This window comes from Sinohyriopsis cumingii, unplaced genomic scaffold (genome assembly GCF_028554795.1).
Source record: "Sinohyriopsis cumingii isolate HCF-2022 unplaced genomic scaffold, ASM2855479v2 utg000360l, whole genome shotgun sequence".
In the NCBI taxonomy this organism is placed as follows: Eukaryota; Metazoa; Mollusca; class Bivalvia; order Unionida; family Unionidae; genus Sinohyriopsis; species Sinohyriopsis cumingii.
Window position 1 is genome coordinate 3290702 of NW_028315892.1, and position 26363 is coordinate 3317064.

Here is a 26363-nt window from a genome sequence, read left to right on the forward strand (position 1 = left end):
ACAACTTTTGCGATCAAATGTTTGACGAACCTGTGAACATAAATGGTATAACCTTTCAAGCTGAATATGAATGTGTGGCCTAACATATACACTATAATTTTTAGAATAACACAAAATAGAAAATTACACTGGTTTCAATTTCAAATAACTTAAAGAATTTTACCAATGAATTCATTTTTTATCAAATAAATTTATTCCATACTGATAAATGTAATTTGAGTAAAAAGAATACAATACTGCATGTGTATTGGGAATGTAATTTGAAAAAAACAGGCTGTGAAATGATGTGTCCCACTGGATTCGGAATGAACTGAAGATAGATATGATGCCAAGTACAAAAAATATAGTATTGCAAGATACAAGTTCAGAAGGGATATATGAGCATCCTCTGTATTTATATGTTCTTCTAGCTAAATGTTACATCCATGCATGTAATATGGAACAGGAAGTACCTGGGTTGCAAGTATTGAAAGTTGTTTTTTAAAGACCACTATACTTTTGAAAATTTACCGCGGAGGCCATTATTCAACTGGTGACTAAGAAAATTCAGTGATATAATTCAAATGCACGTTTTATAGCACGATGCACGTTATAGTGTTTAATACGCTTATTCTTTGATCTTACAGTGACAAAATATTGTTTAGATCTATTGTACCAGTATGCATTAAGGCATCATATAAGTTATCTATTGTGAATAAAAAGGCACATCAAAATAGCCAGCAAAGGTAAAAAACCAACACAGAAGAGAACAAACAATTTCGTCATTACTAGTGTACTTGCTTTACAGGCTGACCTTTCTCAGTTTCAACGCAAACAACAACTTCGAATCAAGAATATTGTGTCATTGGTATAGCTGCAACGCAATCATAGAATATATCTTCTGGGCTATATTTGTCTCCGGCGATTGTACGTGTGTGGGCATTGACACCATACTCACCTATAACTGTATTAATTACACTCTCGATTGGCTTGGTCTGTGTCAGCAACGACTTCTTCCGTGTTTCTCTAATCACTGTTAGACTGGCAAATGTATCTTTCATGACTATCAGTCGAGGTCTTTTTATTTAGAATTTGTTAATGTTGGATCGATACAAATGTGGGAGAATTTGATCCATGAAATCAACTTCATCGCTGTAGAACCAATCTATGAATGTTTCCAAGCCTGTCGGTGACTTCACGACCAGATCTTTGGAAGAATTTGTGCTCGAGTTGTACCAGTCATATGCTAGAGTTTGATGTATAATAAGAAAAATGCGATATTCGCTGGTTTCATTTAATCCACATATGTTATTGATATATCGTGGGGGTTACAAAAGTTGACTTCTATCTGGCCCTAGAGCAGATTGTATTTGAGCCTATATTTGCGGCACAAATTCAACATTGGTGTTGACTCGCAATCCCAACAGATCCAACACTTTGTCACCGTGAAATTCCTCAAGATAATGATCGCGGAGCCCTTCTGAATCCATCATGTATACATAAAGCTATACAATTTAAATACAAACACCAAAACTGGTTAGATATCCGGCTGTAGTAATGTTGATTTCTTCGAAATGAATCTCATATTCGGCGACCAACCTCCACGACATCGTATATGCAAAAGATCTTGGAACATTATCATCTAAGATGCTAAGTATTATTATTATTATTGGTGCATGTTACTGGATATTATTTATCAACATTGATATCGAACCCTACCCATCATAAAGACTGGACAAAATGAATAGGTACGATTCAGCCCCATACACATTTAAGATATAAGGTTCAGGTTTATCAAAGTCAGTGACATCAACAGGGAAAACATGTCGACCATTTACTATGCCAGATTTATTTTCTTTCATTCGCCGGTCAAAATTCCTTGGTATACTCCCACTGAAGTTGCAACACTTATTGACGAAAGTAGCGCTGATAACACGTTGGTGGCCTTTATATGCCACATTTACCTCTGCCATTTACGTACGTTACTTCACGTGCATATGTTTACAGTTTTCAGTGTGATACGCGTACAGCTGCAGGTCATGTTGTAAGACATTGGTTTGTCCATCGATCAGCAATACAATTTTCTAACTGGTTAAAATAAAAGACGCCATTTCAAATCTAATTCAAGAATATGTACGTTTATGTATATATACAAAATGGTAAATTCTTCCTTCTAAACTAAAGAAATAGATAAGAAACAATTCCAAGGGTATTAGTATATGAGGTAACTTACTACGCAGCATAGACGCTTAAGTCTTATGGTATATGCGCCCGACTGTAAAGCAGACAAACCCGGGTTCAATTCACAAACGGAATAGTAAGAATTTGTCTTGTCTCCAGTTACGCAACAATAGCAACAGCAATTAAAGCAATAATTATTACAACAACAACCACAAATATCAGAACTACTAATAAAATATCAGGGTGTACTTTAGGTACAATTATTGTATTTTAGAACAGAGCTGCTTCAAAGGCAACTAACTGTTATTAAAAGTTTATTTTATTCTTATGAATGATACTTGACAATGATAATATTCATGCTTACTATAGTTTAGAATGTGTAGGTGTTACGTTTGCCTAAAGAAGTTTGAAACACAGGTTGTGAGTGAATTGATCTTATTATTTCCATAAACAGTTTTGTGAACTATAACCAAACAAGTGCCTTATATGCAGAGAATAAAGTAAATATGTAGTAAGCATGTTTACAAAAGTTGACATGTATCCTAACTTGCGTAGCTATTAACACAGTGACTAACGCTTGGTAATTCTTTTTAAGTATGTCCCTGAACTTCCCGGTGGTCTGAGTACAATAAATAATGTATGAAGTTTAAATACATTACATGACTGTTTAGCCTAAAAATCACCGGGACAAAGCTTCCAGACAAATAAAGCGAGCTATTTAGTCAGATAAGAAAACAGCAGGATCCGAAGGACGTAATGTGTAAAAATAAATTACAGTTTATAAAATATTTAGAAGTATCTGAGCTTCTAAGGACCGCAAATACAAGTCCTGCTGAGGATTATTTCTTTAGAGTGGAGTAGACTCAAATATATAGGTCAAAACATAATTACATCATCAAAGAGGCCAACTATTTAAATGCATGATAAAATATGTTTTTGTCTTTTTGTTTCTTGTTGGAAGAACACAGCATATAGAATTTTGTGTTTTCATGTCGAAATGCATGATATAAAAGGGAATATATTTCACATGTAAAAGTATCGAATATGATTTTAACATGGCATATATATATATATATACACACACACACACACACACATATATATATATATATATATATATATACACACACACATATATATATATATATATATATATATATATATATATATATATATATGAGTATTCGTCTGCCATTTATATCATATAACTTTATTCGCTGGTTTCTACTGAACATAAAGACAGATTAACTGAATAAGGAGAGTGACTGTTATAAATAATTTAAATATTTGGCACTCCCTTTCGTTTATATATCCATCTGAAAGTAGACATTAAAATGCCTCAACGATTGATATCTTTTTCATAGTTACATCAGACTAGATTTAGTTGTATGCATTGCAAAGATGATTTTCAATCCAGATATTATGTTGATACCGGACACAACTTTTTAATAAACCCGATATGACAGTGAATGCATAATTTAAACACGTTTGCATCCCACCCCATAATGCAAAACCAGTGTATATATTTGTTTGTTTGTTTGTATTTTAACGGCGCATCAGCGCTGTTAGGCTATTTAGCGCCAAACAAATTGTTATAGGTATAATCTTTTAAAAATTATAAAAAGTCTCATATCGTCCAGTGATACCCAAACTAAATAGTTGAAAATAAAACAATAGGTAGATAACGGTGAAAAAAGCTTCCCGATCAACGGGGGATGTAAATTGTGTGTGTTAATGAAGAATGATGAAAAGGTATTAAAAAGGACGGTATATATATTGCATAAAACTGCACACGGTGATAGCATAAAAGTTAGAGTTTGGAATAAATATTCACTGCTTTCAGGAATTCTATGATACGGGTGATGTTTATAGTATCAGAAAGTTCCTTCATGTCATGCACTTTGTAATACTGACCGCGCCTAGGTTGCAGGTCAAAACACTATATCATAAAGTGCTTAACAGTGAATGGTTCATTGCAAGAAACGCACTCTGGTGGGTCTTCACCTTTTGGTATGTGGGAGTGGGTGATATAAGTATGATCAATTCGGATTCTTGCAATGTCTACCTCCTCCCTAAGCATGGTTCTGTAGGAAGAAGTCCATTCTCATAGATTTGGCTTGATTGCATGAAGTTTGTTATTTACTCTATTATTCCATGATACCTGCCACTTCTGACATAAAGACTTTCTGACACCAGGTTTAAAATCAGTATACGGTATTTTAAAATCAGATGTTTCTTGAGTAAGGGTCATTTTAGCAGCGCGATCTGCTTTCTCGTTACCTTTAATAACAATATCGCTAGGAAACCAACAGTATGTTACATTGTGGGAAACACTCAGCTCGGTATTTTTGACGAGTATGTTTTTCAATAATGGATTCTCCAGGTTTTTATTGTCTAGTGACTGAAGTACTGATAGTGAATCGGAGAAGATGATGCTGTTTAAAATACGTTTGTTTTCTATATGTTGCAGAGCAAGGTCTGTTGCTCTGATTTCGGCAGATGTTCCATTTGGTAAGCGAACTTACGTTGTGTGATTTCCACAAACAAAGGCTGCAGCAGCCTTTTCCTCATCCTTTGATCCATCGGTGTAAATTCATGTGTAGTTTTTAAATTCGGTGAGGAGTTCATAGTAAGAGTTGTGGAAGACAGTAAGGATTGTTTAGGATTTTTTTCCATCGTGTAGCGTAAAAGTACTTTTGGTTGTTTAAGTAGCCAGGGTGGTGTTTAGGAGATGGACGTTTTCTGAATTTTAGAAAAATCTATTTTTGTACTGTCAAGGCTGGATCATATTCTAATGCCAAAGGAAGGTATGGCGTTTGCTTTCTTTTCGTATAAACCTTTGTATTTGGGTTGAAAAACAGCCGGAAAAGCAGGATTCAGAGGGTTTGATTTTAATTTGAGACCATACTGTGTGGAAAGCATTTCTCTACAATATGATAACGGTGGTTCGTTTGCTTCAGCTAGGCCAGTGTATAACTAACTTACCTATTTTAAGAGCATTTTATTTAGGTTGCAGAAGGCTTCTGTGTTTATAAGATATTATTCCAAGGTGTTATTATTTTATTCTTATCGACAACCTTTTGTTCATTAATTATTGCTGTGGGGTATGTGACTAAAGAAGTACAAAACTGTCAGTGCGGAATGATTAACTTTCCAAGACGGGTGATATTGATTTTTCTACCATGATAGTTTTAGCATGCGCGCTTTCGTTTCAAGTGTAGCATTATATTACATGATTAGTTCAGCCAAATCATCATATACAATAGAATCAGAACTGAAAGAAGGCAGCGTAAAAGATTTATAGCTCTGTTTCTATCCTTCAAATCAATAACATGAGAATGGAAATGTAGGGCCGTAGTTTGACATTACCAAATTATTTTAGTCATCACCGTTTGTAGAAAAGTGTCAGAAGAACATGTTGTCATATATGTTTACAGTGCGATATATATTTTTTGTTTGTATGTGACCGAATCAGACAAATACCTCCTTCACTTTCTCCCCAGAAACATCACAAGATGCGAATGGAGAGTCGTAATTTTTAAACAAAGAAAGATGTGTATGCTCATAAGACTTTAAAATAGTAACATTCTACTATGATATCTAGTGTGCTAATAACTTATTTTGAAATTAAGGTCAAGTCTACTTTTAATATATTTTTAATATATTTTCCTAATTTTCATGTCGTAATTTGTTAAAAGAAAGTTGATTCAAAATTGGGGGATACTTACTTATTATGGGTGCATTATCTACACAAGTAGAACAGTGTTGTTGCCAAATGAAATATCTTTAAAGCGATAGCATCCACATTGCACTTATCTCAGCTTTCAAAATGTTTATAACCAAACACATGTATATTTACTGATAGGTTGCCAGCTCTTTTATAGAGTTGCAAATGATGATATATGATGGACAGGCCAAAAGCGTAAAACCCACAAAACAGTAATTTTTCTACTATTTCACTTATATTGATTCATAAGTGTTGTGCACCTGGCTCCCAAAACACGGGATGTATTGTTTTGATGTGTACACTCTAATATCTATCTCAACTGCATTTTATGCAGAACATGTTTCACTACCTACAGGGTTACAAGACAATATGTGAAAACCGTATTTATTGTTTCAGTTAATACATTGGTTTCAAGACGGTGCAAGGCAGTCATTAAATAACTCTACGGAAATATTTTAAGGGTAAAAAAAACCGAGGAAGGTACATAAATGTATCTTAAACATAACATTACTCGGAAGCAAGGAAACTGAACAAGTTCTTCTACTCACATATAATAAACCTTACACGTATCATACAACTTTACCGCTGACAGTCATTTGAATGTCTGTGTGTACTCGTGCCTGTATAGCAGACAAAAAATTGTCGTTGTACAATCTTGCTTTAATCAGATATTATGGCAAATGCTTGGCAGCGTAGATGGACTGTATCTAAGCATATGTTATAAGAGTGTGCTTTACAAATCTAACATCTTGTTTACTATATTTCTTCCAAATATCTTAAAATGTACATATGTACAAACATAATTGTATCTGAAAATAAATTTCAGAACGAGGCATTATGATACAAATCTTCTTAGTTAGTTGAAACATCCAAAGATAAACCACCCGACCAAATGGGCGTTATCCCAGTAAAGGTTCTTTTATATATGATGCTCTTAGTGTATAATAAACCCCCACTTAAACGTTTATTATTTTGAACCGCAGATTGTTTATGCCATTATGCCAAATGTATATTGGATTCAATAAAGAGGTACCAGAACAAATGTCTTCACAGTCGCAACACTTAAATTGAATGTCTTTATCATGTTTGTTATAATGGTCGTTTACATGTTTATGATGTGGTCCCAAGTTTCCGAATGCAAGAAACATGAGAGTGAATGCGTGCAATCTAGTTTATTGATAAGAAGTCAGCATTCACTATTGTATGCAGGTACCTGCGTTACTGATTTAGAATGTACCAAAGACGAAATGATGCAGAAAAATGCTACATTTCTGTACATCAATGTGCTAGAACTTGCGGCTAGCCTTCTTTTTATGTCTAGGTATTATGTCATCTAATGTGGAATATATTACATTGCATCTTCATATGTATATATATATATATATATATATATATATATATATATATATATATATATATATATAAACTCCAATTAAGAAAAGTTTGCGTACTTAAAACACTTTATTATTTTCAATGAATATTTTAACACCGAATGCAAAAAATGGGCTTATTAGAGGTAAAGATAATGGCATACTCAAACCAAGTACGCTCAACACAAAACAAATACAAATTAGCTCGAACACTAGCCGGAGAACAGGCGACCCGCGCAGAGTCAGCTGTTCAGCTTGGTTTGAGACAGCTGAACAGAAAGTCGAGACCGCGGGGCATGACCTTGCCCACCATAGCTACAATGAAAGCTTGTAGCCCACCTTTCATCTTATCTAGCAACGCAGCTTGTTGCGCCTATCACCATATACCTATACCTTGATCGGCGTGATGGTCATCGTTATGTCAGATTATAGTTTGAGGTCGATGGATAAGCACGTACCCAAATCTTTATAATTTGCACAGCCTGGGAAGGTTGTTGAATTGATCTCTAAAACTGAGAAATTAAATGGAGTGATTATGATTTTGTTTCACATCTTTGCAGCAACAATGCGGTAAACTTATCATAAATACACATCGGAAGATGCTTAGTCTACCATTACAAAGCAGATAATCATATTTAATTAGAAGAGTATGGGTAGTTTGCGAGATGATTGGGATGATTGACCTCCCTCTCAAACTCTACAACTGGTTGAACAGTTTTCCTAAGGATAGTTCCATTATGTCATTCACGATTACACACATTTCTCATGTAAGAAGGATATATCGTAGTTCATGAGAATACAGTTTGACTTACACGAACGAAACCTTTTTGAATGCCCACCAACTAATTAATGTGATTTTCCATGACAAAATTCCTGGAATCTGAAAATTACCTGTAATCGAGTGCATTCGGTAATAGATCATTTCTCCTCTAACATCACCGGAGGCATATACTTTATACTGTGAGAAATAACTAGATTGTTTATATAGATGTGGGATGAGATTTTGATATACTGATCAATCACCGAAAATGATTATATTCCAATAAAGTAACACCAAATTGAACATTTGCTTTTCTACCGTTATACAACATAACAACAAAACGAGATCGCTACTATCACTTCAAGTACAATAGCCAAAACAATTTAAATTACAACTCTTCTATTACTTCAACCAATACATTAATTACTACTACTACTTCTAGCTTTAACAACACTACTAATAAGTGAACAACTGCTGTTACTACTACTACTACTACTGCTGCTGCTACTACCACTTAGAATATCACACTTAACGTTCTGGAGTATGCTTTGTTTTCAACAGTCTTTGTTTTGTTTCGAATTGTCATATAATTTAATAGGCATAATCGTTTACAAATATAGCCATAATTATATCAATGACACTTAGAAATACAAGGAATAATTTCTTCTTTTTATTTCCTCATTTTCACTGACATAAACCTTATAAGTATTATCGGAGCCTTTAGGGGATTAGATTTGTGTACATAAATGCACACAGAAAAGCAAGTATGAGAATATCTTAATTTTTTTGCCGTCTGAGCTCGACATCATATTGTGTGCAAGATAGGCTACATGATCATCGCTGCTGGAAAATCTAATCCATATGTAGGCGTTGGGATGGTGTGGTTGGTACATAGCTCATCCTACAAGGATCAAGGTGATGCCTTAGCGGAATAAGTGTTCTTCAGTGGCGTACAAGTACAGGTGTATGCTGATAACTGAAATCCGGAGTAAGTCAAAAAGGCAATACAGTTTGTATTGAGAAAATCAGCGCTGCAATCAGCACAACACCTACACTTAAAATGTCCTATGTTAACGATTAATGTATTCAAATAATTTGTCTCTGTGCTAATTCACAACTCTTAGTTACGTATTCACTAATTTAATGCTAATATATGAGTCATGATAACAGCTGGGAATATATTAAAAATAAACTCATCTAGCAAGTCTGACAACGGTTTAAATGACTCCTTATCCATACTACATTATCGTCCGACAGAGTCGTTGTATGAACATCTAGCTCAAAGTTAATTTGAACTTTTTTATAAACTGTGACTCGACCGCTGATTAATAAGCAACTGGTTGACTTCTTTATTATTTGTCTGTTATGTAACTAAACTAACCTCATACGGCTATATTTAGCATTTTTTTGTAGCGTTCTGATGACGTCTTTTGAACTTTTTGATGTACTTGAAATTTATCAATGACTCGTCAACACTTGAAATCATACCCTGGATACACAAACAAGTTCGCACTATATCGTTTTTAAATACCGAAAGTTTCCTTTCAAAGAACTCTTTTATAGTTATACTTATTATTTTGGTTTTGAGTGTTCTAAAATAATGTTTTTAAGAAAACAAAAGAAAAAAGTGTGTAGTTAAATGTAAAGTCGGACAAATAGCCAGTGTCGTGGAATTATGGGTACACACATGCATTGGGTTTTCATTTATCTGCATCGTATAACAGAAACGAGTTTTCAGTAAAAATTTATATTTGCGGAGGGTACAAAAACAAACTTGATCCGAGGTTAGTCAACGAGGCAGAATGTTCATCAACTTCATCATTAAATAGAGTGTGGCATCGCAGGAATGAAAATGATCTTTTTTTATGTTCTCGAATATATAGTACTTACACAATTATATTGAGCTGGAACAAATTCATCTTCCAACAATGCCATTTCTTTGATATTTATTTCTATGAAATGAAAAAGATATTTTTGAATAAATTTAAATTCCTTTATTATGTACCCCATGATTCACCCGATGCTTACAAAGATTACTTGACTAATATCAACCTGGATGCAATGAGATAGTTTATGAAATCATCCTGTTTCCCGATCAAACATGCACATAAACACTTGTTAATAACAAGCAATTATAATGTATTATATCATTAAAAATGCATTCACACGATAGTTTATGTGCTTCGTTACATGACACTTCCTTAAATATAAGGATTTCATTTAACACTTGATTCAAGCAAAGACCAAACAAATCGAACGTGTAAGATTCATTATTTACTTAATATCATGCACTAATTTATTTCATGATTACTCGTGGGTCGGTGGTTCTTTCCGGGGTTTTCCGGGTTCTTCCTCCACCATTAATACTAGCCGCCATGTATAGCCCTATCGTGCTGAAAAATGGCGTTAAACCCCACAACAACAACAACAACAACATTTCATGATTACAATCGGTAGGTTAAGGGATATACTTTAGTGTATATAACAATATGCCTTGCTTTTCAGATAAAGCGTGATGTCCGAATCCAGACGGTTTATGTTTCTGCTTTTGAATGCAGTCGCAGGATTGTTATCAGGTGGGCAATAGTACATATGTACTATGTAATATATATATATATATATATATATATATATATATATATATATATATATATATATATATATATATAATTAAAAACATAGTATATTAGTGAGGTAATTGCCACTGAAAATACATGTCTACCAGAACCATTGCTAAAGTATTTTAATTCTTGGACGAAATCATATTTGTGATAATTCGGAGGAAAGATTATGTTGATAGCAAAATGAATGTTTTTTTTTCTGTCGATTTATCAAAGAACACACAGACATGCAAAATATAATTTAACACTATTCAGATCAAACTAAATTGAGGTTCGACAAATATTATCATCAGATTATAGTAAAAGAAAGAAACTGTAAATGTACATAAATTAAGTCACCACAAGAATGGTCTAATTTTGACGATATGTTCTTATATAACAGAAAGCGTGAAGCAAGTATTCCAGATATAGTGAGGATGGGAACTAATATGCTCCTTAGAACAATTCAAAATATTATCGAGAGAGAGAGAGAGAGAGAGAGAGAGAGAGAGAAAGAAAGATAAAGATTAGTAGAGGTTTCTAACAACGAATATTTTCGTGCGATTATTCCAGATATAATTAATAAAAATTACTAATTGTCATTATCATTATAATTATTATTATTATTATTATTATTATTATTATTAGTTTACATTATGAAAGGAATAATTTCACCCTAGAGTTCTCTTATCTTAGGGAGTGTACAACTCCTGTAGCCTTAGAGCTTCCTAGGATTGTGAAGTAGTAGTTACGTTTCTCGACTGATGTGTGCCTACTTCTGCAGTAGACCTGGTTTTGATTGGGTCTCACAGTTTTTCAGTGAGTCTCTGTGTTTGTAAAGTATTGTTTTCAAGAGTTCAACCATGTCTGGTACAATACCCGTCTCATTATTATCGGACCATTTTTATTTCACTGTGCATAGCTAATTTATACTGTTCGTTCCATTAGACATGACCTTTCCACTGGCTCTGGAATAAATCTAAGATAAGCTAGATTCCGATATTTGCAGATTAGTGTTTCTGAAGTCATTATCATGTTCTTTTTCTTTTTCATTGTATGCTAGTACGTTGCTGGTAATCATTCTGTCTTCATTGTTTTGGAGAACGCCTTCTTCCTTCATAAAGCTTATCCTATCATCTCTTCCTCAGCATGTACGGTAAGCTTACGTTATCGATTGGGGCCGTGCTATTTTGACATTAGGATGCAAATCACTATTAGTATACATTCGCTTGCGTCTCATTATTATTTTGCACTTTTACTGTGTGTATTATTCACTTATCTACAGATGGCAAAGTCTATCTGAATGTCACGGATCAAAATATTTAATTCTTGCATAAAGGAATCTATCTCAGATTTAGTTCGCTCATACAGTTTCGAGTCATCATTCAGCAGTAAGTATTTTTATTTCCTCCAAGTCGTTCCTTGTGCATTGGTAACGATGGCGTTAGGGTGTCCATACATTTAATAAACGAATTAGAAAGTAAATTTTCTTTGAAGATACCTCTTTTCGTCTTGAAAATTACCAGTATACTGGCCTAAATAGTAATTTGCATTCTAAAAATAATCTTTACATGATTCGGACTGTCCATATTAGGCCGACACTTCACAGTATTCACGACGGCCGATCTGCGCTCCACGCCAACAAAGTCTTCTTAACCTTTTCCTCAATGTATTTTCCACCCTAATATTGACTGGCAGTTTTTGTTCATTTTGGCACACAACTTTCTCCGAAAACTCGTCTTGTACTTTGCAAGTAAGTTGTAGTCCTTTTCAGTATATTATTTGCTGTCCTTTCCATCGGCGCCATATTCCTTGATATCTCCGATGTCTTGTTATGTCTCATATCAAAAGTGAAATGGCGATATGTGTACACTGCTGACCTATAAACAGCATGTCAGGCTAGACTTTTCCCGTCTCAACGTACGCCAACTTTCATAATGGTGGGTTACGGCAATAATGAATCATCTGTACGTACGTCTATTTGTTGATGCCGTTATTAATATTATTTATAGTAGTAATGGTTGTAGTATAGGGGACGGAGGACAAGCTTCTAATTAAGTATACCGATTATATGTTATGAACTCTTCAGTTTCAGGTGCAGGAGCTACTCACAAATATGTTTGCCCTGGGGATATTGCCCAAGTGTTTCAAAACATTAAATTCAACTGTTCCAATGCAGTTGTTACCCTTAGCAGAAATGGTGATAGAAATACAGAGATTGCCATTTGGTCATATCAAAACTGCACCCTAAATGCAACTATTTCACCGAACTACAAGGGTCGGGTGTTTCTTGACCGAAGTGGAACTATAACTCTACACGACTTTCATCATTTCGATCAGGCAAAATATGTCGCTACCTCTAGAACGGATCAATTACCGATGATATACGAAGTACAGCTACATGTAAGGGGTGAGTATTCGATCATATTCGCGCAGTCCCAGCATATTTCACAATTTCTATAATAAAACAATTCAACACAAGTTGTTCGTTCCAAGACAATAGCGTTTTAATGTGCTTGTTAAATGATTGTGTTCATGTTCTGTGAGTAACGAAGTTGAAAGCAAGCCGAGCATGGCTTGAGTTTAGGCATAATGACATTTACTGAACTAAAGACCCTATGAAGTTTAGAATAGCGTGAATATAGGCCAAATGTAAGTAATTACACACACACAGACAGACACACACACACACACACGCACACACACACACACGCACACACACACACACACACACACATATATATATATATATATATATATATATATATATATATATATATATATATATATATAAGTAACATAAACTGAACCGAGAAACGCATTACAACTTTACACCAGCAATGCCTTGTAATCTGATTGTGGGTGATAGGTAACGCAAACTCTTTGTGGAAATAAATAAGTAAAACGTCAGTAAATCCTGTTTCTTGCTGCGTGCGCATTCATGTAGGTGAAATACGCTACATATATTGAGGAACGGCCTTAGCAAATGCGGGGCTCGATTTGGATCATTTTGGAGGGGCCCCTGGATTTACACGCGAGGCTCCCTGTGACCGCAGCATTTGGAAATAAATTTTAAAACAAGTTTTATATGATATTGAACTTAAATGTTTCTTCCATTGCTTGAAAATTACTTTCATTCTGTAAATATATTTTTAAAAATTACCTACGAGTGAAGCATCTGTGAGGGCGGGGAACCGATTCGGCCAAATCAGTCTAGTTGGCCTAAGGCCGGGCCTGCATACATTTTCACAAAATAATAATTAAAATGATATCCTGTCCCGACCACACTGTGATTTGTCTTACGACTCTACATAATTAATGTCGTATAGGATATAGCCAGCACGGTATAAATGCAGGAAGAAACAAATCGCAAAATACATTCTAAAATGTACTCATATCTTATACACAATCACAACTTGAATACCGGTGAGCGGACACCAAGTACTGTATTCTAGGAAACGGGCACTTCAAGTAGTTCATTGCATGATATGTATTTATAGCTTTGGAACGATATACTCGAACTTACCTACACCATGAACCTGTGGCGCTTATTCAGTTTCTTTAAATTCGTGAATAACCGTTCTATTTATATAGATGATTCTACAAAATCTGTTTCATTTACGGAGCCATCAAATGTTCTTTGAAATTAAACACTGTGAGTTTAGGTTTGCTTTTTGGTTGTTGTTCCTTGTTCAAATGGTTTATTCTTTTATTCAAGCGTTCAATATTGGCCTTCAAAATGTATTTTATATTCAGAAAGTTGAAACTATGTTTATCGTAATACAAATGTATATATTTATTAGATCTGTAACGTTTCGAAACAGCCTACTTTCAAAGTTACTATTGCCTATTTCAATGTCATCATACTTAAGCAAGATGTGTACATCGGCATACTTCCCCAGCGTACTTGGGTGTATATTGTCATATTTGAAATTGATAGATAAACATAGTTAATCTTTCTCTATTACAAAAAAAAAAAAACTATCGTTCACTTATATAATATCGCTTCATACAGATATGGCTGCTTTTAGACGAAAATCGTATAACATTTATATTGTTCATATTTCGTCATTATTTAGTCAGTGTAACAAACTGGAAACAATAATTATATTTATTTAACTTTTCTCTCTCTCTCTCTCTCTCTCTCTCTCTCTCTCTCTCTCTCTCTCTCTCTCTCTCTCTCTCTGTGTGTGTATCCGTGTGTGTGTCTGTCTGTTTTGTGTTTGAAGAGATGCATAAAATAGCATGTGCGGCATCGAATGATTTCCAAACTTGTTAAGCTCAAATGTGTTAATTATGGCAGAGTTTTCTATAAGAGAAGTGTGTAAACACATGAGTCTGTGCTTATGTGTTTGCATGTGTGTGTATGTGTGTGTGCGTGCGTGTCTGTGTTTGTCAGTGTCATGCTACGTTACATTTCACATGTGTGGTGTCGCTCAGAGAATACATAGCAAATTGAGGGTGATATATTTTAGTAGCAAATAATAATATTTTAATTTCTTTATTGTGTTACCACGTCTTTTAATTGTATTGTATGATTAATGAAAAACATAACACCATTCAAGGTGATGATGTGATATTCCAACGAGAATAAATGTTTGAATTTCTATACATTTATTCAAATTTCTTTAAGGTATTATTTGTTAGAATTTAAATGTAATGTGCTGTCGATGTGAAATAAATCGATGATATCGTGAAGTTGTATGAAGACATGAAACTGAAACAAGCTTGTCATACTTACAAAAATACATATGATGCTTTGAAGTTCAGAACCTTTTTTTCTGTTGGTCTGAACCTTTGCACTTATAAATATTAATGTAATAACTAGAATATTGTATGTCTAACATATACAGTCGCACCAAAGAAGGTTTGCAAGCCGATGATAAAAAAAGTAGAAAGCATTCTCGTTGCCAGTCTGATAGCTGAAGATTGTGGCATTCCTGTAGCGACTCCGTATTGGGAGGGTGATGATGGTGTTGCCAACACAGTAAGTAATCTCATTCACTCCTTACGTATTTTTCTATCTGTTCAGCAAAATCATTAACGTTAGTTCGTCGGATATCTGCAATTACTTTACTCATTTGTATGATGATTAAGTACATTTGCCTACTTAATATATTTTTAAATAAAATTCTTCATCGCCGATGTACCAGCATTTTCTGATTAAGTACTGTATTATTTCTCACTTAAAGGACAGTAATCATACTTTGTTGCCTAAAGAAAGGAAAAATGTAGGATTTGCTGTAAGTAAACATGGTCGGTTAGAGTTTCATTTACAGGTTGTGTTCTGATTCTCAACTTAAAACAGCCCAATTCCTATGACGCTGGAAGACGCAAGATTCCGCTTAGTACCTTAATTTTCACTTGATAACACCCTGACATAATATTTTTTAGAGAAGGGGTTAACGAGACAGAGAGAGGGAGTGAGAGCGAGAGCGTATCTGAGTAGACAGTTCAGTAGATGGAATGCGATGGTATTAAAGATTTGGTACAATTTCAAAAGGCAATAGGTAAAACAGGGCAAATCACCCGAGTGTTTACATTTTTTGCATGAACACAGGCTATTTCATATGTTCATTTGGAGGAGGTAAACTAAAATCAGTATTTGCGAGTAATGATTTCTTAGACATGAACAATACTGTTTAACAATCTTTACCGTACATTTTTGATTGCACAAGTTTCTAACGTGTTGCAAGATGTGTAATCCACAATACGTAAACAAATGTAATTTTTGTTTTCAAAACTCTTTGCATCAAATCTTTGTATATAAAGTGGTCATCATCTTTGTTGCCGTCATTATTTAATGACATTGCGTGGATGATGAAATAAGTCGCACAAGCGGTTTTAAATACATCGGACAGATGTTTGAGTTTTATTATTTTATTAAAATATTTACTCGTTGCTTCACTATCTTTTATATCAAGGAGAAAACTCCAATATGTTAGTTTTTGAGCTGATAGGAAATAGTGTAAAGGAACCAGAGTATGTGTTGTTTAATTTGTTTTTAAATTTAAGTCTGTTTATGGCTTTCTTAGATTTTAGTGATTATTCTTTCATTATGGGGAAATTGGTGTTGGAAGATGTTTATCAAGCCGCGTACTTAGCTGGTTCATAGGAGCAGACATCATCAGGTATAGTATTTACGAGACATTTAATAGCACAAACAGTTATCATAAAATGGACCCTCCCTAAGTTGTTAGTAATTTGTGATATGAATCAATCTTTGTGTTAGGGTATGATACATATATCGTTGTGCATGGCGCGAATTGCTATCTTCGGCTGGGACACTTTGCCAATGAGATAGGCAAATGTGCAATTAGAGAAAGACTGTAAATGTGAAACCAGATTGTAGTGATGTGTGGTCATTTGGGACTTAGGAAAAATAATGTAGTATTTGAGCGTTTAAGAACCATACAGTTAACAACGGCCTTTGTCTTGTTGTCTTTGGAAACAGGAAACAAAAAAGAGACATCAATACAACCGGTGTTTGCTTCCCTTGGTAATGAGTCATCATGCGTGTATCAATATCTATAAACATGAAAATATTACAAAATAATATTAATAAAACCGGTTATTTTTACTTTAACACTCATATAAGGAATAAAGAAGAGTATCATCTTTTCCACAAATCAACAGCATTTTAATTGTTATTATTATTGTTATTATTATTATTATTACTATTATTATTATTGAAGGTGTTGGCGATGACAGTAATTGTTTTAGTAGGGTATTCTTACGGCTGTTTTGTTTCCATAGTTCCTGTTGCAATCACTCATATGGCTACTGTAGAAGCCATTCAATGGAGTCAATAACGTATGAGGTTTGAACATTACCGAATGATGTAGGTACGCAGATATGTCGTTTATATTTATGTTCACTCTAGATTACGTGTACTTAAAGGAATGCATAGATGAGTAAGGATTCGTAAGGTGTATGCTTCATATCAATATATTTCAAAAGATTATGAACTCGGTGTGTGTGTGTGTGTGTGTGTGTGTTGGACTTTTAAAGTAGTTTAAAATAATTTCAGTCATTCCGGTGAAATGTCTGCAGCGTGACAGTTTATTGTGACGTCTAGAACTGGGGAATCATGCCGCAGGCATGTAGCATGATGTCCCATCCAGTCACATTATCCTGACACCAGGACGACCGGTTCTAACACTTGTCACGGAATGGTGTAAATGTTATCCATTAAATACATGTACTCGGGTTTCGTTTTTTCGCTGTACTACGATACCCGAGGGTGATTATGTATATGGTCTATTGTATTTCGAAATCGTGAGTACGATTCGTACTATGCCACACGTGCACGGTGCTTTCGATACGGCAAACCGAAAAGTCTAAACGTATAAATACTTTACTGTATGTAAAGGGTCTTTACAATACTAATAGTTTTGTCCGCAAGCGGCCTGCGTAAAGGATTCGCACAACTATAGCTGTAGGGCTGTCTGAGGGTAGGAATATCCAGGGTGCCCGGTGCTGTCTGAAGGTAGGAATATCCGGGGTGTCCGGTGTTGTCTGAGGGTAGGAATATCCGGGGTGTCCGGTGCTGTCTGAGTGTAGAAACGTCCGTTTGTCTGGAGCGTTTAAGGTGCCGGAGTGTCTAATATCTAGTGTCCGGAGTGTCGAATGTCAAGAGTGACTAAGGTGACCCAGCTGTACAGCCGTCAGAGGACCAGGGTGTCCGGAGGGTCTAATATTTGGAGTGTCCGGAGGGTCTAATGCTCCGAGTGACGATAGTATTCCGAGGGTCCAGAGTCTGTAGCAGTTGTGAAATTGATTCGTAGGAGCTGTGGAGCGAATATGGTGCACGGGTAACGGAGTGTATCTCCGTACATGTATTTTATTAGCTGTAGGCTAATTTTGGGTTCGTAAGACCCAGTGTATCATTCAGGACTGGAAAGATAGATGGTATATCCGTTCTTGTGTTTAGCAACATAATTTCGCTACCTGAGCGAAACATTTTTACTATGAGTAAAAAGCTTACATCGTTTACTATATGAGTGAACTATATTCATCTTTCCATTATTGAATCATTTGTGAATCATTTATCTTGTATTTTTTTGTGTCACTGAACTAATTTATTCGTATTTTGAATCTGTGCGTTTGATGTTTAATAAATCCAATATATGGATTATAAATACGTACACATCTTCATAATCTACTGCTCATATAAATCACCACATTAAACCTTATATATCTATGTCGTCAAAACGTGTTCTGTTGTCAATCCGAAATATCCCACCCGGTTATCTTGTTACAACACTAGCCTCTTAATATTTAGCTCCAAACGAGGCAACTGTTAGTAATATTTTTAAAAGTCTTTGGTATGACTCGGCTTGGGTTCAAACGAGAGACCTCCGTCATCCGAGGCGGACGCTCTAACCACTTGGCGACCGGAGCAAATGATGATGAACATAACGATACAAGGGTATTCTTTCTGTATATACTGTACTTTGCTACACAAGGCAATATCTTCGTCACGTGTACACATATAAGAAATGAAACATGAAATGCTCGAAAAAGATTTTACATAAAATGTCTAGTAACAAGGTCACAACTAATGTCTTTGCACGTTATTCTTGCGGATCTTTAAAGTTAACTACACTCACTTTGATACAGGAAACCTTAAGTCCATCTAGGCGATGCTAATGTTGTAGGGGTCTCCCATGTTTGACTTTCTGCAGGGGAACCCAGCTTTAAGGATTTGCGGCTGCTACTGTGTAAAACATGAAACAGCTTGTCTGAAAACATGGAGATTTAGTGGAATTAAAGCATTTACTTTCTGAAATGTAATCATTAATATGTAAACTTCTATAATCTGTATTCAGTACTTTTCAAAAGCTAATAGGGTTTCCATGACGCTCTGTATTCCCTTCTTATGAGTTAAATTATGTTAAACAAGCGGTTAGAGGCCTTACCTGTAATATGTTGTATCATTGCCTGAATTCGATTAGTTGTTCACGTAAAGTAACGGAGGTCTTTCCCAGTAATGGAAATTGATTCAGAAGTGGATTTACACCATAAGTGAAGCAACAATATATGTTTTTGATTCTCGTCTGTGCAACGTCTAAAGACTTTACAAAAAGACGAATATTCAGAGCGGACATGTCCGCACAAATTTAGCTTTGAAATAAAATAAAAATAAAAAGACAAAACGATTGACAATGACTGTCACCTTGCTTTTCTAATATCTAAGTTTTTACCTAGTCTTAAAATAAACTACACAAGTAGCGGTTCGGTGCACTGAATTAATTGTTAATAATCTGGTTCAGTGGAATATTCCAATTGATGTGGTACCAACATTGCTTCTTAGAGACTACAATCTTGATCGCTATCAGATGCTGTAGGGATACAACTTTCCACGCTGTTATCACGAATTCTGACTCTGAACATGTGTGCAGTTTTTACCTCCAAAGGATTGTAACGACGCACTTGATTGCCAGAGTGTTCCATGTTGGCTATATCGTGCCGATACCTCGCTAAGCGATTTTGGATTTGTAGCGTGCGAAGTTCTACTGAATACTGGCTCAAATGTGAAAAAACTACTCGCAGCAAAATGTGAAACTAATTTATAATGTTAAGTTTGTTAATATATTTATTTTTATTCTAGAAGATGAAAACATTGGTAAAACAACAAATCCACTCTCTCATTGCCTGATTATAGCTTCATTCAGACATTATCCTGACGTTGAGCTAATTGTGCTAATTCACATAAAATTACTTTGGATACCCTAAATACATAATGGAAAAGAATGATTTCGGACGAGATGTCGGACGCGGATGCCAGATTTATAATCCATCACTCTGCCATATTGTTCAGGAATGGTTGCGTGATCACCAGTGTATTCGCTCATTGGTATATAGTGATGTAAAGGATCTCTCAAAAAATGTATCTTTCAAACAATAGATAGCACAGTACAAGAACCCATATGGCACCGCGCGTTTCTGAAATGTATGATATGAAAGATATGGAATTTTTTAATGATCCATTGAACACATCATCCGAAGCAGAAATTATTAAACCATAGTAATGCATGTGGGCCCTGATATGCAAGGGACCTTTGCCCGACGAACCTAGTTTTGGTAGAGGGAACGATGTGACTAATAAATTCGGAAGAGTATCTAGAAGGACTGTGCACACAGGGGAAATTTCGATAAGTATTTTGAAATGGAACTTGTCACCAAAATATAAAACAGAAAACATGTTCTGAATTTGGTTCTGATTTACATCATTTGGAGAGTAAAGACTAGTGCTCGACCTTAGGTACTCCAAGGACGATTCGAGAAGCTGTGTTTTTAAATGTTTTGAAGATTATATTATTGCGGCGAACCAGATAGGATATAAGTACAATAGTCAAGTCAAAAAAGTAAATAGCTGATGATAATATTGAAACACTAGGAAGGAATTACCTGATTTTAGTGTACCATGTTTGATGCATGAATCGTACCCATGTGTACACCACACCGCAATGCGTTTATAAGGAGATATGAATAATAAAATAAAATGACAAGAATTATATAGAGGTTGATATATTTCTATCAGATTAAGTGGACTTTGACAATATAATTACAGGTTATATAAAAAATTTCTTCCTTAGTTTCAAAATATTATCTGTGATATATGTAGATTTGTTAATCCTTTAACATTCAAGTTTTGTAATAATAGATACTTGGGTAAATGCACTTCTTGGAATTTATGATTGGGAGGGATATTGTAAACTTGGAATCCCTAACCGAACACTCAAATCTAATTAAATAAAATATTGACGAAAAATTTGATTTGGGCGATTTATGATGTGCATCAGGGTATAACATAGTTTATTAAGTTTATTGGTGAACAAATTAATTTTCCCCTTGCAATGATGGTCCCCGAGATAAGTAAAATTCATCAAGTTTTCTTGCTTTTTATTTCAGGATGATTTAGAATTATTTCTGATACATCAAATAACACTGAAAGAATTGAAATTTATTTTTCACACGATGACGTGACAAGTTTAATTCAGGTTTATTTCAGCAAATGATGTCATATTAGTTGAGAATGAAAACAAAAATCCCAAGATATTTTAAATTGTTTTCTTCAATAATGCAAGGAACAGGTATTAAATATGAATTATAGAAACATCGGAACAAGGTATTTTTGGAGGAAGACATTCATGCATTTCCAATTCTTTATTGATGGTCATAATTTAGAAGCGGTTGATTGTTTTAACTAGCTAACCATTCTCTTCGCAAAATCCAAGAAATTTTGAAAAGCACAGGATTCACATTATGGATCAAGCCATGTTAGTCCTTGACCTTTCACTTATCATTTACGAAATTAAAACATAAGACGAATTGTCAAGTGTGGTATATTGTATGATGTATTTAGATGTTCTGTCCCGGTCACCCATAAATGAATAACGTATATCAAGTCAGTTCTTAAAAGGAGAGGAAGGTAAAGAATAACATTAGTGTCATAACGTATTATGTTCAAGCCGGCCTTCTATACCAACAAAAGCAAAAGTGTGTACCTGCTGTGAAACATTGTGCAAAATTATAAAATTTATAAAACATATATCAAACTGGAAGAATATATCATGAAAATTTACATTAATGTTTGCCCACCTTTCTGGGAATTTAGATCACCAAAGCACGAATTTCTGTTGAAAGTAGTAGCTGTAATAAAAGTAAGTGCGAGAAGAAAACGTACCAAAACGTCACAAAAATGTATGGATGAGGAATAACGTTACCAGCTTGAGTGTGAATTCGGTAGAGAGGGTATACAGAATTAATTAAGAAACGGACGTCCAAAGACATTGAAATATCAGCATTTAATTACATATGAAAATAAAACAATAATGTCATGTAAATGTGAATTATATATGTTATTAACAGTATAAACGATTTAGAAACTCATTGTAGGTCTGGTCAGGAACATATGTTAATTTCACATTGCAACCCATTGCAACGCTATTATATATTAAGCGAAATGTATAAAAGTGTTTTTCTCTATATCATCGATAGTTCTCTTTTTAGATGTTTAGATTTTTAATATATCGTCATTCATTTTCTCTCCATTCGTGATCTAAATTACTGTCCATCTGTTTTTTTATTATTATTGCAGTCTCTAATTGTTTTGCCCCATGCTGGATTTTTTTTAGAACGAACCTCTGATTATAGTTGACTCATATGACTGAGTATATTTTGTTCCTCGATATAGTTTCATTCTGTTCTGTTATGTTATGGCAATAAAATACGCAAAGTAATACCAGAAATTCATTTGACTATATTGTAAAACAGTCAAGATTTAATCTATATAAAAATAAACAGAAGTTATAAAACTGCTTTCACTGAAAACTTTATTATACTAGATGCTTTATAAACGATTTGTTGATCAGATCATCCATCCACAAGCTTATGCAAAAGTAATTGTGCGTAGGAAAGCAAAGAGACTGCAATAGATTTATTTTTGCAGCGAACTGTGCATCAGACTGTTACACTAATGAATCCCTAAATTATTGCTACCATACGAGATTTCATTAATGTGAATCGCTGCTCTTCAATCACATTTAAATACGTGGGACGGGTGGGGAACGTGACATAATAGGAACGAACAGCGAAATAACAAGTCTGGTGGTATCAGATGTTTAGATAAGGTATTGATTCGATGTCTACTGAAGTCTCCTTCCCATTGTTTCAACTATATAATATTGCCTTTGTTCATTTTAATTTTCTGCTTTGTTCAATTAAACATTTTGTTTCGTTTGCGAAACGTCATTATTTGAGTTTCTTGTTTCTATTAATTTCAATACTTCTATAGTAAATTTTCAATACTACGTTGTGTGTATGTGCGTGCGCATGTGTGTCTGTGTTTCCTCATTACGGAGTATGTAAACCAAATTTGTGGCATTTTATCAGTAGTGCATTTACAGTACATGGCGCTGCCTGCTAAATTATTTTGAAAACACTTTTAACTGCAATTTTTTTCTAGCGAATTCATTTTTTTTTTACTGATTCGTGTTGAACAAAAAGGAAACGTAAAATTCATGCCCATATTTTCATTATTTATTTTCACTATTTCTGCAGTGGTGAAAAAAGTAGTTCATAAACGGTATGGTACCAAACATTCAATGGCATGAATGTTATGATGTTATTTTCTGTACTGAAGTTATTGAATTTGCTATTGTATAACGAGTTTGGGATTTTACATATGTCATTGTCGATATTAGTCATAATTCGGCAAAACGCACAGCTGTGTATGGTTACAATAATGGAGAAAATATGGCAAGGAATGATCTGAGGTTTATCTTTATGATACATATGTGTGGAATATTTATTGCAATGTTTCATTTTTAAATACAGGAGGATGTGATTGGCATATCAATGACTGCATGGGTATAGCTAAACTGTACCTTTTAAATAAATATATTACTGTAATTGACTGGAACTCTTGGTACTTCGGACTGTGAACATTAACATAGGGCTTAAAGAAGGCCCATCTTTCTTGCATTTGTTTTTGTAGGGATGAACAGAAATGGTTAAATAGCCTGATATGAAAAGGACCAGTGAATAAATAATGTTAAATGAACCGTTATTGTCGAGTGCGGCTAGACTTGTGACATCTCTGTTTAGCACATGCGTAGAGTACAAGGTCATCACAGAAATTAGACACTTGCTTAATATTTGAACCTCCGTGTGATTTCACGCTCTTTTATTAGAAATGACACATTCTAGTATTATCTAAAATTTGCCAATTTTAGGAACATTACCTGACATACTTTGGTGTTACTTTTTAATTTGATACCAAAGGAAGTAATAGATTTAAATCTCCGAGAGTCAAACTATACATTTCTATTCCATTGTTTTTGAAAAGTAATCTTGAATTTGAAACCTTTTGCAAAGAAACTTTTCGACTTTGCATACTTGTCATTGCTATACCTTGCCACTCTTTAAACATTTTTATATATTTAGATCTAAATCAACTCGCTTTTCTTTTTGCTTAGTACCACCCTGTTTTCTAAGTGGAACGATGCTGAAATGGAGAACTAGTTCAATCATATTTTTCAAAAATAATGACATATCGAAAAAAAGCCTCACTTTGATGGAAACCAAGAAGGGTTAAAACTTCAAATCTAATGCTGAATTACACGTCGTCATAATATTACACGGAGTTAGAAAAGAAATACAATAAATTGAATATTACATCCTTTACGATAGTTAGATTTTGTGCGGATATATGTTTCAGTGTTCTGGAATGAGATTTATCATTACCAGTGTTACGACTCTATGGTCTTAAAGTAAGTAACAGAAACGAGCAAAAACCATCAGGTTTGACAAACGCCAACAAATAATTTATATCACTGGAATACAAAATTGAACATTTAAAATGAACATACAATATTAAGAATCAAATCCAAAACAATACTAAGCATTCTAGACTATCAAAAGTCCAAAGGTATCGGATTATAGCTGAATGAATGTCAGGGTGTTCCGGTTGAATTACAATCTTCAATGTGTTGATGTACCAGTAGCTTGGAATGGTGTTGATGCACTAAGAGTCTTGGTTATCACAATTATATAATCAGCCATGTAAATGAATTCGCAAGAATCCAAAAATAGTAACTTAGTCACTAAAGTATCAATGAACGCTTTGTAATTCCAATAAATGATTGAACTATGTAAAGCCTCTCAAATTTTAACAGAACACATAAAAAGATTGTTTTCGCTAAAAATGTTAAGACATGAATAAATAATTATAATGTAAACATCCTTAATATAAAATCCACGACGCAATAAAAAAGCAGGAAGAGGGCAAAATGTTCATTTCTAGAACATTCAAACTTACAACAAAATTAAGTCTTTTACTCAAATTTTAAAAATAACATGAAAATTATCAGGTAGACCAGGACTTTCCTAGCGGAAACCAATGCCCAAAACTCAGATACAGGTAAACATTGTTCTATAAAAGTAATACAAGTACTAATTATCTTAAAATGCAATATAATATAATAGACTCAAATTAGCTATGAAATATGTTGTTTACAAAATGCCTCTTGAAATGCAAACATATAACAAGTCATAATTGCAGCTAATACTTCAAATATGTATTTATTTCTGACAAAATGCTATAAACAAGGATGTTGCCCATCGGATTTGAATTTATCAAGTACAAGTACCGTATTACACTTTTATTGTCTACCTTTATAAATATTTTGTACGTTAAGCAATATTTCGTCCATGATTTGGTAAGTAACAAAATTCATTTAAACTTTATTTCCTTAAGAGTAGTTTGAAATAAAACTGGCTGAATAATAGATTTATGGAATTTGCTAGGGTATAAATGATTGCGAATGAAAAGAAAACAAAATGCTAAGTGAAACAATAATCTCAAACAACGGGAAAAACAAAAATTGATTGGAGCAAATATGAGAATTTAGTATGAAACATGTTTTGTAAAATTTCAGCATTAATACCTCTAGTTTATTTTATGTAACGCGGTTTTCAAATGATACTACACTGCAATTTTGTTTTAACGTTTACAACTAGGAAACTAATAATGTATAACTATGTTCTTTTACAGAACGAAGCGATGTTGACGCTATCTCCAGGAAAGGAAGACGCTACATATTCTGCTTGCATTAAAGGTCCAGCCTTAGAATGTGCGACAAACATTACGTCACAGGACTACTGTTCAACATTCTCTATAGACAGAAGTAAGGCTTATTTAATTATGTCATATCACTCTGTAATTTCACAATGTTTAT

General features: G+C 34.2%; 1 protein-coding gene across 3 annotated transcripts in view; it reads left to right on the forward strand.

The window, feature by feature from the left end:
* LOC149774264 (uncharacterized) overlaps positions 1–26363 on the forward strand; it is a 74180-nt gene that overhangs the window by 26351 nt on the left and 21466 nt on the right. For all 3 annotated transcript variants that reach the window (XM_089945594.1, XM_089945595.1, XM_089945593.1), the window contains exons 2-5: positions 10523–10593; positions 12707–13027; positions 15471–15604; positions 26180–26312. In XM_089945594.1, the coding sequence (XP_089801720.1) occupies positions 10533–10593; positions 12707–13027; positions 15471–15604; positions 26180–26312 (649 nt within the window). In that variant the 5' untranslated portion in view covers positions 10523–10532. The remainder of the gene's footprint in view (positions 1–10522; positions 10594–12706; positions 13028–15470; positions 15605–26179; positions 26313–26363) is intronic.